The following is a 16,233-nucleotide window of genomic DNA, read 5'->3' on the forward strand; positions in this document are numbered from 1 at the left end:
GGAAATTCCCCAGGTGCCAGGCACGTTTTGCTAGTGGGTCCAATTTTGACCACATGGGTATCTCTGGATGCCAGGTTGACAACTGACATCTTCATCTGGCTGGCCCTCCAGCTTTCTTAAGCATGCAAGAAGAGTTTATTACATTTATAGCCCACCTTTTTTATCCAAGGAGTACAGTGGTGCCCTACAAGACGAATGCCTCGCAAGACGGAAAACTCGCTAGACGGAAGTGTTTTCCGTTTTTGAGCTGCTTCGCAAGACGATTTTCCCTATGGGCTTGCTTTGCAAGACGAAAACGTCTTGCGAGTGTTCCGATTTCCCCCCGCTTCCCCCCTCCTTTTTCTAAGCCGCTAATCCGCTAATAGCCTTTTAGCCGCTAATCCGCTAAGCCTTTAATAGCTGCTAAGCCTTTAATAGCCGCTAAACCGCTTATAGCGCTAATCGGGTTGCTTCGCAAGACGAAAAAACCGCTAGACGAAGAGACTCGCGGAACGGATTAATTTCGTCTTGCGAGGCACCACTGTACATGATTTATCCCCTCCTCAGTTATTCCCTACAATGACCCTGAGGTAAGAAGCTGTGACAGGCCCAAGGTCAACAAAGGAGCTTCATGAGCCCTCATTCCCAGGTCCTAGTCAGACACTCTAAACCAGGCATGGTCCAACTTGACTACAACTCCCATCATTCCTAGCTAACAGGACCAGTAGTCAGGGATGATGGGAACTGTAGTCCCAAAAACATTTGGAGGGCCAAGTCTGGCCATGCCTGCAACATACACCACACTGGCTTCCCAGAGTTCTTCTGCTATGGGACAGCTATATAAAACAAGTAGGTAAATAAATGTGGGGGAAACAAAATGTCACTTAAGAGAAGGATCTGAAATATTATCCTTCAAGCCTGGAATTTGTTTTATTCAATGTTTTAATGTGCTGTAAACCACTTCAAGATTTTTTTTCTTTAAAATATAAAGCGGTATAGAAATGAAATGAATATTAATAATAAATCCCATTGCAAAAAGGGGGGAAAGGCACATAGACATTCCATTCTGGAGACAACGTAGCTCTAAGGTGCAATTTGGCTTATACATCTGAGTTTCTAACACTGGTTGGAAGGAAACCCAAGGGTCACCTAGTCCAACCCCAAGCAATGCATGGAATCTAGTTCCTGATGAGAGGGTGAAACTGGATTAGAAAATAGTGTACTGTGCCAATACAGATAACCTAACAACCCTGCGAAAGTGAAACACTGTCATTTTGCTCTTGAACCCAGGGTTGTCAGTTTTTGTTACTGGTTTTTACCTTTGTCTTTAATATCAGCTTGACAGTCAGGCAAGAAACAGCAACTGTGTTTATCTCCATGCCAGGAAAAGCTTCACCTACTGATTCTGGCACACCAAGCTGTTGTCAAAGGCATAGAAGCCAACCAGAAGGCGGTTTGTCTTCCTGGCGACTTGGCAACCCTACTATCCACCTTCAGAGCACTCTGCAGCACAGTGCTCAGAAGAAGTCAATCCCACACTGGGAATTCCTCTCACGCAAGCAGAGCATTACTGTATGCTGTACCTTGGACTATTAACCCAGCAATCATGCTCATTTTACATGTGGAAAGGCCTCACTCTGCCTGAATCCCCAAAGATCCTCTGCCTGTCTGGACAACAAAGAGACATGTGACAATTTCCAGAGCGGTGGCTTTGTCCAGCATGTTGCAGCAAAAACAAGCCTCGCTGCATCCTAAATATTTCATTCTTTTATGGCGTGAGGTGATAGCATGGATTAGAGCTCAGATGCACGAAACCTCCGCCTCAGTTGGCAGGTGTGTGTGTTGAGAAGAACGAGGATAGATAACACCGGTGCACCCACATTAAACAGAAATAATTTGAAATGGTGTGAGGCAGCTTCCTATCTGTGCAAGCTCCACCCAGGCAGGTATGGCCTGACTTGAACTGTTTTATTTGTGGCATTGAGGGTCACTGTATCGACTTGCAAAAAAGGCTTTGCTCACGCAGATCTAGGTAAGATATACCATTATTCTTTATTAGATCCGCCTATTGCCTGTCACCCGAAGATCCTGGGGAGGTTTGCAGCATAAATAATAATAATAGTAATACAGAACAAAACCATAAAAAATAAAAAACCACAACGAAACCAGTAACAAACCCAACCAACAACCAACCCCGCTCCCCTCCCACATTGACACTGTTGGTTCATCAGCCCAAGGCCTGGTTGAAGAGGAAGATGCGTTGATGAGGAGACTGCCGGATCAGGCCACGGAGAGGGCAGATGTGCGGGGAAAGAGATTTATTCCTGGTGCTGGCGAAGGGGGGGGGGGAGAGAGATTAAAGGCGGTGAAGGACGGGCTACCTCAGCCCGCCAGCCTGAAGAAGACAAAGCGGCGGCGCCGGCGCCATTTTGACAGCCGAGGGAGCGGCGGCATCGGCAGCCTCGGTCTTCCCCAGCGGCCCCACCCCTCTCTCCATCCTCCTCCGCTGCTCCTCCCTTGTTTATCCCCAGCTGGAAGGGAAAACCTCTAGGCCTCCCGCAGAAAGCGAGCGAGGAAGCCGCCGCCCTGAAACACGCAGCCAGCCAGGCGGGGCTGGTGGGACTGGGGTGTCTCTGGGCTGCCGACTCACCCTTGAGGGTGGAGCGCTCGACCAGCACGGCGTGGACCTGCGGGTCGGATAGGAACTTGCGCATCTGCTCCACGGCGCCTTTCTCCTCCAGCGCCGCCTCCAGCGCGGCCGGGGCCTCGCCGCCATCCTCCAGCAGCAGCGGCACCAGCTTGCGCAGGTGCTTCTGCAGCACCGACACGTCCGCCACGTTCTGCACCGCCGAGCCGGTCACCTCCAGCCCGCCGTCCTCTCCCCCTCCTCCTCCGCCGCCTCCCCCTACCGAATCGGACATGGCTGCTGAGGGTTCGTGGGATTCTCCCCCACCCCTCGAAGCCGATGGATAAAACCCCGCTAGAGACGAGACGCAGCAAACTCCCCGAGCGACCGCTGAGTTCTACGGCTCAGCGGTACTGAGCCCGCCGCGCCCGCCCCGCCGCTCTTTTAACCACCGCCTCTCGCCGTCAGAGCCGCCCCGGAGGATGATGGGAAGCGTAGTCGGGGAAACCCGCCCGGGCTTGGAGCTGAAGAGGGGATCTGGGGTAGGGTGGACTACAAGTCCCGACATGCATCTGAAAGGGGACACCCGCTTCCCCCTCCAGAGGGTCACGCGGGCAATGTAGTTCAGGTTTCCGGCGGTGGGGTTCTGATTTGCTTTGAATGCAAAGGCTGGTGCCGCGTTGGTTTTACAGTATTGTAATGATCAGCATATATATTAAATATGTTTGAACTCATCCATGTTAATTTTTTTTTTTTAATGATTGGGTTTTCCCTGTGTTTTTAAGCTGCTTTTATCCCCTCCCCCCGTAAACCACTTGGAGTCCCTGTCAGGCGGAAAAGGGGGGTATAAATAAATATACAATTATGATAATAGTAATAATGTGAGAAAACCCTCAGGTTTCAATCCTGAGCATCACTTGCCTTCCTGGGCTCCTTTGGGAGGAAGGGCATTAACAATTTGTAAAGTTACTTGTCTCTTTTGGATTCTCATATGTAGTTTTTGGCACAACCGAAGGACGCTAGTATGCAATGCGTGTTTTCCTGCTCAGAAAGCTATGAGAGTGCAATCCTCAGGCGCCGGTTTTCTACAAAAGGAGTTCAGTGGGGTTTGCTTTTGAGTAGGTATCTGCAGGATTGCGCTGTTAAATTCTGCCACTCTTGTAAGCTAGCAAATACGATGATGTTTTAAATGTAAGCCTGCTTTAGACATGGGACTATTTTTTTAAAAATTGTCTAGGCAAAACCATTACAAGAGATGAAAATACACAGGACAGAATAAGATTAATTACACAGTTAAAATTAATGGTTTTGTGTGTGTGTGTGTGTGTGTGTGTGTGTGTTCTAGAGATAATGTAAAGCAAATGCAACGCCCAGGCTGTTTCTTTCTCCAGGAAGCAGAACTCAATAGGACGCAAATGTCAGATTTGTGACCCCGCCTTCCCGCTTATTCTCAGGAAATCTTATTTTCGAAGCCAAAGGCTGCAGGAGAAAAACTACTTGTTCCAGATTGCACTGCGACTGTTTCCGCCGGAGCAATGAAGAAGCAGTTTTGAGGCTGTCGCTACGCAGCCTCTTGCTTCCTTGCTGCCAGAGAGTTGCGCTGCAGAGCTTCGCCCCGGATTGCAGCGCGCCGAGTGTGATGCATTTCTGATATTTTCGCCTACGGATAAGGAGTTAACGCTGCGGCCTTCTGCACCAAGCCCCACTTGAACTGAGCAGGCAAAACGACTGCAACCTTAGCCACACTTCTCACGTGAGGCTTAGACACAATGAGTGGACTTCTCAGCAGACTCGGGCTGGTAAAGACGCCAGGAAATATGGGAATTCTTTCTGGGTAAACACGTGTAGGATGAGGCAGCCCGTTTGCTGTAGTCTTTAAGCACGGGTAACGAGGGGCTTACTTATGAGTAAGAGGCCAGAGGGACAGAGATTAAAGCAGGGTTTCCCAAACACGGGTCTCCAACTGTTTTTGGACTAAAACTCCCACCATCCCTAGCTTAGCAGGACCAGTGGTCATGAATGATGGGAATTGTAGTCAACACACACACACAAAACCAACAGCTGGAGAACCAAGTTTGGGAAACTGATCTAAAGGATTTACCATTCTGGAGGAATGAGCAGATAATCAATGGGTTGGATTGCATAGAGCAGCGATGTTTCTGGACCCTATTTAGCCCCTGCCAGTGTGGTCAGTGGATAGGGATGATGGGCAACATCTGGAGGACCACTGGTTCCCATCCTGGCCCATACAGGGATAGCGGACTCTTCCCCCGCTGGAGGTCTTCAAGCAGAAACTGGGCAGCCACATAACAAGAGCCTGCTGGATGAGGCCAGTGACCCATAGCCCAGTATCCTCTTCCTGTAGTGGTCAACCTATGGGAAGCCCACAAGCAGCACAGGAGAGCAACATCACTCTCTCCAACCTGGGAGTCTCAGCAACAGGTATTCAAGGGGCATACTGCCTCCAACAGCAGAGACAGAACATAGCCATTTTGGCTAGCAGCCATTGATAGCCTTCATCACTTGCCCAATCCTCTTTGAGAGCTGTCCCAAGTCGATGGCCATCGCCACATCTTGTGTGATCCCATGGTTTAACTTTGTGCTGCGTAACGAAGCAATTTGTTAGGGAATGTTCGAACTGGATCTCTTGCATCAAAGGGGGTGGGTCAGAGCACAAGGCCCCCTACAACACTGTAACTCCAACATGCATGCACAAGGTGTTCCTTCTAGTTGGAACATGCTCAGCTGTGGATGGGAAGATGGTCTTGGGTTGCAATTAAGATGGTATCTATGGCTAAGGAATGCTCAAGGCTCGTCTCTCATCCGGGATAGCGCTACTCCAAAATAGGGAAAGGGCCATTCCTCAACACACGGTGCTAGTGGATTTTGTGGAAACCAACACCAGAGTGCTGGAGAGAATATATAGAGAATAGCCTAAGTGTCCAAGTCTTGCCCTGCCCTCCCCATGCAGATTATTGCAGTAGATCCGGCTTGGGACCTGGACATGTTGGGAGCCTCTGTGGCGGCACCTACCTCAGCATAACCGCACACCACTTTCCAAAGAGCAGAAATAATAAAAGCTTGTGAATGAACAATGCTTTCCAGCATGCCAAGGTTGTGCTGAAGACAACCTCTGTGAGCTGGGGGCCCTTGAATGCAAGCTACTAACTTGCCGCAACAAATGGTGGTTCTGGTTCTGTGATAATGGCAGCCATTTCTGTGGGATGGTTGGCTTCTTTTAGAGGCTACATAGTTAAGTGTACCAGGGTGGAAGAGGTGAGGATGGGTTCTTTGAGACCATGGTTAAAACTCTACGGGTCTTCCCCAATGGTCAGTCCTACCTAGTATGTGATTTCAATGGCAGGGCTCAAGATTGATAGACCCAGAGCAGCAGTTGAACCTGTCCTTAAGCAGGTGCAGAGTGGGCCTCCATCACTGAGTAACAACAGAAGCAGCTCATGCATTGCTGAAAAGAGGGAAGGGGCTTCGGCACCAAAGGGTGTTATTTCAAGGTCATGAGTGCTGTGATCTCTTTTTCTAGAACTTAACTATTGCTGAACTCAAAGGTCCACACTGATGGCCCTTTTTGTTTTGACCACAAAATCTTCAATGAGAACAGGCAGGCAGGAAGCACTCTTGACCTTACTGAAGTGGAAAGAAATACAAGATAAGGAACTTTTGCCCTTAATTTGCTCTGCTTTCTGATTCTTGTCTCAGTGCCATGGCCAGAGGACTACTCCCTAATTAGTTTAGCATGAGAGATCAGTGCACCAATCTTCCACTTATTAAAATAACCTTACCTCCTTTGAATATCTCTGCATGACTTTGTTACAGGGAAAAAATGGACTGAATGGGATAAACTTTCTTTTCTTTTTTTAAGGTGGTATAAAGGGTAAGGTAGAAAGATAAAGGACCCCGGACGGTTAAGTGCAGTCAAAGCTGACTATGGAGTGCGGCGCTCATCTCACTTTTCAGGTCAAGGGAGCCAGCGTTTGTCCACAGACAGCTTTCCAGGTCATGTGGTCAGCATAAACCACTTCTGGTGCAACGGGACACTGTGATGAGTGCCAGAGCGCACAGAAATGCCATTTACCTTCCCGCCACAGCGGTACCTATTTATCTACTTGCACTGGTGTGCTAGGATGGCAGGAGCTGGGACAGAGCAACGGGAGCTCACCCCGTCGCATGGATTCAAACCGCCAACCTTCCGATCAGCAAGCCCGAGAGACTCCGTGGTTTAGACCACAGCACCACCTGCGTCCCGTTGGTATAAAGGGTAGATATCCTCAAGAAGGGTGAAGGCAGAACAATGCAGACATGCCATTCCATTAATAAGAGACAATGGGGGTAGGGGTGGCTTTCCCTTTTTTTATTTCAAAAATTGAATAAGACTGTTTTCTGCATGCAGCAGAGTGCAGCTTGGACTGCAGAATTTAATTTGTGTTGAGTTTGCTCCATAGTGGAAGATGTTAGCATTCTAATATATGCTGTGGAATTCTAAGCAGGTTTAAGACTTGGAAGTAAACCTGAGTTCAATCTTCCCTAGTAAAAGTGCCATGGACTGCAGCCTCCATTTCTTTCCCGCTTGCAGCTAACCATTATGCCTAGAGAGAACGATCTGATATATGTTACTGCCTCGAGGGTTATCAAACACAGAAAATAAACTTAGCTACACAGCAACATTTTTCTCTTTAATTTTTTATGAGTGACAGTTGCATGAGGTAAGGCATAATGTAGCAAGAGAAATGTATTATTAAAGGAGACCACATCCCAAAGCGCCATTATTTTTTCATGATTAATGCCAGGTTTCTCTCTGGATAATAGACCTTTACCCCTTGGCAACATGCTCTCTGCTTCCCTCACCCAGTAAAAATCAGTTTGCATCTTTGCTGTTACACCTAATTTGGTCCTCATCTATATAGCAACATCAAAAATATTTGAGGACTGCTGCACTAAAGTTTGAAGGCAGGTATGCAACAGCCAACTAGAAGGATGCATAGCTGTGGTCATGCCCTGCAACATGAAAACTGGCTTTTTGTAAACCAAGTGTATAGAGAAAATGTAGTTTCTACTAGATACAGAAAACCCTACTGTAAAGTTCATGTATTGCTTCCAAGTCTTCATGTCCTGGTCTTCTATCTGACTAAGACAACAATCCAAGAGATGAGATGCATGAACAAATGTTATGGGCTTGGTATTACAGTGGCATTTTTTACTGTTGCTTGAAGAGCTCACCCTAATAAGGTGTCATTAACTACTTCTGAAACTCCCTGCTGTACACCATGCAGCATAGGTGGCTGCTGTTCAAAGTACAAATCCCCTTAGGTCTACAGGACCAATTGCTAGGTGCTGAACTTGATTCAGAGTACCATGAAAGAATTGACTCTTCATTAATTCAGGAGGAAAGCAAGCTAGGATTTTGACTCTTCCTCCCACGAAGATCGGCTCACATACTTCACCTTGGTTCATTTGTCAGTTTGGGGGACGCTGGCCCACCCTGCTGCTACCCTTGGCTTCAGGTGTAACTATTTCAAATGACTTAGTCCTTCTGTCTCAGCATTTAACTATAGAATTGTAGCACCAAGTAGTGATGCAACCACACACAATGGGCTGTAGTCCTGAAGAGCACAGCGTACTGACATACTATCAAGATGAATCATGATCATTCGGAGCGCTGAGCTGCATACAGTGGTGGTTTTATGCCGGAAGAAATTGCTTTCCATTTGTCAAAATAAAAAAAAATCCTTCCTGTAGCACCTTAAAGACCAACTAAGTTAGTTCTTGGTATAAGCTTTCGTGTGCATGCACACGAAAGCTTATACCAAAGCTTATACCAAGAACTAACTTAGTTGGTCTTTAAGGTGCTGTGTATCTGAAGAAGTGTGCATGCACACGAAAGCTTATACCAAGAACTAACTTAGTTGGTCTTTAAGGTGCTACAGGAAGGATTTTTTTTTTATTTTGACTATGGCAGACCAACACGGCTACCTATCTGTAACTTTCCATTTGTGTAAGGCAAGGCACCTAATTTTCATAGACTCCAGTACTGCATGACCCTCAACGCAAAATCCAGAGTTGCTGAGGGTGCTCCGACCTTCAGGATCTGCTGTGGGTCGGTGGAGGATCAGGGAAAATCGGGAAGAGGTTCTGCATTAAACCGAGAAAAGCACAAGAGATGCGGACCAGCTGAGGAGCGGGGGCTGTCAGCCTTTTTGTGTTGATGCAAGACTCTGGGGTGGCCGCACCTACTACTGACACACTATCTTCAAAGGGTTGGTCAGGAGTGAATGCAGCCCACCAGCCAAAACGGATTAGCCCCCTCTGCTCAAATCTAAGGAAGTTCTTTCGGCTGTCCTGGGAGATGCTGGTGCTTGGACTTTGTCCAGCTTCTAAAGGAAGGAAATTCCACCCCACGGCATGGTTACATGATGCATGTTGTGTCAAGAGTCACATATTAGTGGACAAACTTTGGGTTATTTAAGATATTAAATGGGTCAATTTGACACTATACAGTACTGTCAAATTGGCCACTCTGTTCATGGCTCAGTGAAATTCCTATAAAGAAAGTTCTCTACTTTGAGAGTAAACTTGGAAGGTTGCCGGGGGGGGGGGGGGGCACACAACCAAGTAGAATGTCTGCCACCATCAAAAGGTCAGGAATCTCATCTGGCTTGTATGCAACATTTAGTAGTTTTAACAACTGCAGGAAAATGGATTTGTCTTTCAGTAAGCACAGGTTGAGACAAATTCCTCAAAATCCTTCTCAATTTTAGGTAATGAGATTATTATCTATGGTTTTAACTTTAAGAGTAGCAGTCATTTTTTGGATGGAGACACTAGAGTGCTAAAACCTCTGTGTTTTGCACTAGGAAAACCCAATTATCAAAAACCTTATTTTTTCACACAACAGTTTATGCAACTTTCGTAATTATGGGCAGAGTGAACACACAGGTCTGACTTGTCAGGGCGACAGAAATGGAATCATCAGTTTCTCCTGGCCACCACCTATATATAGGCTGCTTCATCATTCTACGTAAGGTCAATTGGAGGCTTTGAGTCTTCTGTAGATGATGTAGCCCCCCCCTTAAAGGGCCTTATTGAAACTTTGTTCTGTATGTATGGGTTTTTTTATTGGATATCTACATAATCTGCACTCTTCCTGGAAGATCCTTTCCTTAAGTTAAATGTAGTTTTATGATGAGCAGGTAAAATTCCATTTCTTCTTTATTTAATCCATATAATACACCAGTTTTAGAATTTAAAAACTAGATAAAAGAGCATATTAAATGGCAGGTGTATGAAGTTTTTCTTCATAAAACAATGTCTGAACAAAAAAACCTGAATTATAAAATATTAAAAAATAGGTTGGTACATTTGAACATAGCATTCAACTAAAGCATAAAGATACAGATATAGTATAAAGAAAAATTGTGCCACTTACCTATATATATATTTTTTGCTGTTTCTAGGAACTTTTTATTCTGTACATAGGACCATTCTGTACAAAATATGAAGTCTACATTTTTATTACTCATTACAATAAAACAAAGTACAATGTATGTACAATATTAAAATGAAGCCATACTAAAGCCACACACAAAAAAAGACACTTGGTAATATTCTTTTTGACATTCCTGATGTACAGGCATAAAATTTTGGAGAACATGGGAAGATGGCTAACACTGAACTTTATGAAGAACAACAGTCACCAAAACTATATTTTATTTGCACGTTTTTATTTTGGATGTATTAGTTTTTAGAATAATTTAATACAGAACTTATACAGAGCATAAAAATGGTGATAACAAACAAGCCAAACAATTAGTGCTGCTAAATTTTAGAATATTGCTTAGGCAAGTTTGTCAACTGGCCTAAAATCTCAAGAGCAAGTTTTCATGGCATAATTTTCCTACCTATCCCAGAACGTTAGCTTTTTGGTGAATGTTTATCTTCAGTAAAGAGAAAAAATAAAATCTAGACAGTGAAAGATCTTATACGTTGAGCGTTACACAGTCAACCAAACATTGATATACAATATTTTCCCACTCCCCCCAGAGGATAACATTAGTTTGAATGCTTCTTTCCAGAAACCTCTTTCATGAACCTACTGAACAGCCTAATTATAAAAAGGTATTTGACAGGTTACCAGCTAAAGATGGAAGTTCAAACAATGGTATATCAAAATACATATAGACGTTGCCATTTGCAATTAAAATAGCACCCTTTCCCCCCACCTCAAAAAGGGAAGACATCTTTAATCTGCTTTAAATTACTTGTTTTTCATGGTAAACCATATTTATTTTCAAGTTTAACAGGAATTGTTTTTACACAGAATGGGTATTTTATTTGAAGCTTGGAGTGGTCTTTATATTAATTTAGTTCTACCTTACCACTAATTCCCATCGCACCACATATGATTTCTCCCCATAGCTTTTGCAATAAATATTGGACATTTTGTTTTAAGTGAGACCAGACAGCAGGCACTACATCTGCACAAGGTTACTATAACTGCCTGTTTCGCACAATAATTTTAATGGATTCACGATACCTCATTTCCTTAAAAACTTATTTTAAAGAAGCCACATGTTTTAACTTTTTCTGCATCAATACATTAAAACACTGTTTGCTACTGCCAGAGACAAAAGAAGGAAGTTGCTGGTTCTAAATAAAACACAACTGAAACCCAGCTCTTAAGCAGGATACAAAAGTCTAAAAATACTGGCCACCCTGAGAGAAATCAAATATCGAAGACAAAGCACTATATATATAGAAAATTTCTTCGTGCTTTCCCATCCACAACAATAAAAAAGAGCTCACAACATGCACGTAATCTTGTGGAATATATAGCAGCATTTGAAGATCAACAGTAACTCGGATGAGTTTTTTTTCCTTGTGAGGTGTGTATGTTTTACATGTGCTTTTCACCACAGAAAACAATATGACAGCGGAACTTCTGTAACTCATTTCTCAGCTTTTTAAGACAGGCATCTGAAAAATGCATAATGCAACGAGGATCTGTTGCCTTATTAAATATAATCTGAAAAGGTACTAATGCTGCACTCTCATCAAACTATATCATCCAGAGAAATGTATCCAGCTAGCTGGTCTCATGATGTCTACAAAAAGAACTCTTAGAGCTCAAAATATGCCATGCAGTAAAAACTCAGGTAAGGGAGAAAAACATTTAAGTCATTCTGGTAAATGAAATAATATTTTTTGGGGGGAAACCAAAATAAGAGTTATGCAATGACTTATTTTTTCTTTTTTTAATGCAATTTATTTCTAATCAAGGCAGACAGGATTTCAGTTTTAGGAACACAAATTCTTTTTCTAGCAGGTCAGTTCCAAAATACTCAGCTTCTATTACATGCTAAAAGATTGGAAAATATGGCTTCAATCCATATAAAGTACTTTGAGGGTGCCTGTTCTCTGAAATAATTTTCAGAGCTCCCAGAAATTAGCCGTGATTGAAGATTGTCATGAAAATTGCCATTCTGTAAGCTGAACTGAGAGAACAATTTAACTGTGTGTGTTTCCAAGCTGCCAGGAATTTGTCAAGGCAGTAATGCAGGTTTGTTTCCCCCCCCCTGGAAGTTTTTTCAGTGTTATATAAATGCCTAATAGGTTTTCGGTGAATTTACAAACTCGACTATTGCCACAGTACCAACTTTGGGGACAGGAAGAATAGAAAGAAAATGGCCTCAGCCTACCAGGCACTCCTGTACTGCAGCTTCCAATTAGGAAAACCCATGCAAGGCCACTTTGCCCACACAGAAAGCAGTTCCATATAAAGAAAAGGAAAAAAAGGAATGTGCAGTCACACATGCATTTTCTTGTGTGCCTGTAAATATATGCTGTACATGAGCCACAAGCTGCAGCTGATTGTAGTCTAACAGGTGTACATACTGCAAACAATATGATCAACGTTATGGTTTCATGTTTTTCCATATACAGAACTGATTTCCATGCCCTGCAGCCAAAAAGGTTTAGGGAGGTTGTGTGGCAACAGTGTCTGATGATTTGCGCCAAGGCTGTTCTTCTCTCAGTAATAATATGGAGGGGGGAAAGTGCATGCTTCCGACTGGTTAGTACGATGCCAATATCCTCAAGGAAGTGTCTTCGTTTAATACTTGTCAACCCAAGGTTCTGCATATAGAATCAGATAATTTACCATTGTTTGAACAACTAATCTTGAGCTGCGCATACTGTATCAAAGTTATTGCCTAAAGAAATGGGATTGGGGGAAAAGCTTTGACTTGTGTGTAACTGATCAGTATGGCACAAAAAAAGTAAGTTCTCTACTGTGGAACAGAGTCCAGAAAAAAGGGTTTTCCTCCAAATAAGATTTCACTTGAATAGTCTAATGCCCATCATGCGTTATTAGATCATCAGCTCGGCAATGGGACTCCAAGGCTTTAACGGTATAGATATCCTGAGGCAGTTCGGACTTGCGGCGCACAATAACACGATCCTTTTTCTGTTCCTTCTGTGCCTAAAATCAAAATGCATTTTTTTTTAATGCAATGATTTAATCCACAATAGGTTGGTTTTTTGGGGTGAAGAAAAGTATTATTAGCAAGCTTACGACAGCAAGTTGGCAATACAACCTGGCTACTGCTGGAATGACTTGGTTGATGTAATGCTTATCCATACACGGCACCCCTCTGAATACATTTTTGGATTCTCCTGGTTCTTTGGGAAGCCACCAAGTCCATAAATTTAACAGTCAGTACATACTATCATTATAGGCATGCCATTTTTAAGTTGTTTAGGCTAATAGCAATGCCCCCTGGTGAGCAGTCGTGTAGCAAACTGTCCTACCCACTCCCTCTTCCGGCTACAGGTGCCCATTCAAATTTTGCGGCTACCACCAAGACAGCACCATCCTAGGAGTCAGCCATAGGTCCATGGAAGCACAGTGTAGCACTACAATGGATGGAAAGGCATGTTTTGATTACTCACCCAAGTAGGTCAGTAAGTCCAGAAGTAGTGTACATGGATGCATATGCAGCTGCCATACATAGAACTATGGTTTTCTTTATTGGGGAGACACATCTATACCAGTGTTTTTCAACCACTGTTCCGCGGCACACTAGTGTGCCGCGAGATGTTGCCTGGAGGGAGGCGGGCGAGTCGGGCGGTGAGAGGCGGGGCGGCGGCGGCGAGGAGAGGCCGCCCAGCGCGGGGCTCTCGCCGCCTGCCTGCCTGGCTGCCTGCGAGCTCGGCGGGCAGCGCCTCTGTCCGCAGCGCCCGCCTCGCGGCTCTCATTCCCTGCCCCTGCCAAAGCTCACCCAGCCAAGCCGCGTTCTCCTTCCTGCCTCGCTTTGCTGCCTCCTCCCCCCCCCACCCCCAAAGCTTGGAGGTTCCCCGGCAAGGGGGAGGGAAAAAATTGAAACTTTCACTTTCGTGCGTCCCTCCCGGCGTGACGCTGCACGCTGACGTCACGGGGCTGTAATGGTGGTGTGCCTCAAGATTTTTTTCATCAAACAAGTGTGCCTTTGCCCAAAAAAGGTTGGGAAACACTGATCTATACTATGCCTACCTGCCTCCTACTGTTATTTGGCTGTGAGCCAGGCTTTCAAATGCAGGCATAGGCTCCTACAACAACACTGAGGATGGAAAAAATAGCAGGTTGCAGTGACAGAAATGGGGGAAGGAGAAACACAGGCGACGTAGGTTTGGGGGTGAGCACCTGCCCACCCCCTTATAATGATTTATATTCAGTCACTAACCAAGTTTCTTGGAGTAAGATACTGTCAAAACTTTTGAGATAATCAATGAGGTTGGGGTCAGTAGCTTTGTTCTTCCATCCAGCTATATTCCAGGAAATAAACATTTTACGTGTTTAATATGTTTGGATCGCCAGTGTTTTATGGATGGTTTTTTCCTTCTTTCTCTTTTATGATTTTATTGTCTAAATTATGCCAATACAGGCAGAATGAGCGAGTGAATTTATATCCTTATTTGGTCCTTATGCAGTTTTAGCCTCAAAAACCTGTGTAGTAAGTAGTCATGGGCAGGATCTGAATTAGGTCAGGACTATAAAATCCAAGATGGTGAGGGGTGGGGTAGAGGGAGCAGGAATAACAACCAATGATCATTTTCTATCTACCTGAAGTATACGTGTGTATACTTGCTAGAAATATTGAAGTCCTCACTAATGACGCTAGACCAGTTTCTACTTGACAGTGAAGCCTTCTAATGAAACCAATTGTTATTAACTTTTGCGCCATATTTAAATATGCAGTATCTCTATGTTTAAACCAGGAGTCACCAACTTTTTGGAGCCTGAGCACATCTGGAATTTTGACAGTGCACTGAATACTACCACCTCTGATTGCTTCCCTTCCCTCTTCGGTCTTCATGCACAATTGTGCATGTGCATGCACTAACGCATACACATGTGTATGCGTGTGCGCACACCCACACACACCATACCCTTTTGTTTTTCCAAGGGTAAAAATCACATTCAGTAGAATTAAAGCTTATCCTCTTAAATTTGCTTCCCCACCAGCAAATGAAAGACCACACTGGTAGACTGCACAGTAAAGATCACAAATCTGGTCCTCGTGGCCAGCACCACAAACACGTTTACCCAAGGCAAAGATCCCATGATTCAACATAGGATGAGAACAAAACCACCAACAAATCACATAACACATCTATGCACAAAGATGTGGTCTATAATTAGATGGTAATTTTGAGATGTTCCCTTGCAAAAAAAATTATGAGGATCTGTGCTGCAGAACCATGTTTTTTTGTACTGGCAGAACTGGAAATCACCAGATGTGTGATGGTTACGGTTAGTCTATGGAGGCACATGTGATCTTTGATTCGATGGCGGTAGTGGTAAGCGAAACCTATTAAAATTCTGCAATGTCAATTGGATCCATTTTATTGGATTCATTATGTGTGTGTGCATGTATGTGTAGACACAGCTTTTTCTCCGTTCTTTTGCTCCTGATGCCTGTGGCATGCCACCCCCACCCCTTTCACTCTTCCTCTACCTCTTGGTCACTTCACTTTGTCTTGTAAAGCACACAGAGCTGAAAGAGGAAGCAGAAAGGAGTCTTCCAATTTTCTCCTTTAGCTCTCTGCATTTTTCAAGGAAAACCCTCACCACCTTCTGAAAAAAGGGGCAGTTAGGGGGTGAGCTTAGAAGCTTTGTGGGTGCCAGGAGATACCCAAGGGTGCCATTGCAACCACAGGCATCACATTCATGGAACCCGATTACTAGATGTGCGTTGTTTTCTTAGTGTGGCTTTGGCAGAGAGGGCATCAAGACTCACTGGCAATCCTCTGATGTCAGGGAAGCCAGGGCTGAGCAGTCTTGTCCTTAGGCAGCAGACACGGGACGAGGGAATAAAAAAACATGGAATTTCAGTAAGCGAGTTCTGTTAAGCAGTCTCTTCACTGTATATGTGTTGAAATACCCACTTCACTTTAATGGTTGTGAAGCCACTAAATAAACACAGGACAAAAATTTCTCACTGCTCACATATGCAACGGGACACGGTCAACAGCTACAATAACTATTTTACTGACAACAGGAAACTACTTAGAAATTACTAAAATTATTCTGCTCGTTTCAAATTTGTCATTTAGAGAGGAAAAGCATAACTACTAAC

General features: G+C 44.3%; 2 protein-coding genes and 1 long non-coding RNA gene across 8 annotated transcripts in view; all 3 read right to left on the bottom strand.

Moving 5' to 3' along the window:
- DYNC1H1 (dynein cytoplasmic 1 heavy chain 1) overlaps positions 1-3,007 on the bottom strand; it is a 61,995-nt gene extending 58,988 nt beyond the window's left edge. The window contains exon 1 of the mRNA XM_081190860.1: positions 2,630-3,007. Coding sequence (XP_081046986.1) covers positions 2,630-2,900 — 271 coding nt within the window. The 5' untranslated portion in view covers positions 2,901-3,007. The remainder of the gene's footprint in view (positions 1-2,629) is intronic.
- Positions 3,008-7,275: 4,268 nt separating this feature from the next.
- The window catches only part of LOC308587594, a 272,764-nt gene continuing 263,806 nt past the window's right edge, over positions 7,276-16,233 (bottom strand). The window contains exon 2 of the long non-coding RNA XR_014008483.1: positions 7,276-7,871. This is a non-coding gene — a long non-coding RNA (uncharacterized lncRNA). The remainder of the gene's footprint in view (positions 7,872-16,233) is intronic.
- The window catches only part of PPP2R5C (protein phosphatase 2 regulatory subunit B'gamma), a 75,824-nt gene continuing 69,648 nt past the window's right edge, over positions 10,058-16,233 (bottom strand). For all 6 annotated transcript variants that reach the window (XM_081192764.1, XM_081192762.1, XM_081192763.1 and 3 more), the window contains one exon: positions 10,058-13,097. In XM_081192764.1, the coding sequence (XP_081048890.1) occupies positions 12,966-13,097 (132 nt within the window). In that variant the 3' untranslated portion in view covers positions 10,058-12,965. The remainder of the gene's footprint in view (positions 13,098-16,233) is intronic.

This window comes from Podarcis bocagei, assembly GCF_964188305.1.
Source record: "Podarcis bocagei genome assembly, chromosome: 1".
NCBI classification, from domain to species: Eukaryota; Metazoa; Chordata; class Lepidosauria; order Squamata; family Lacertidae; genus Podarcis; species Podarcis bocagei.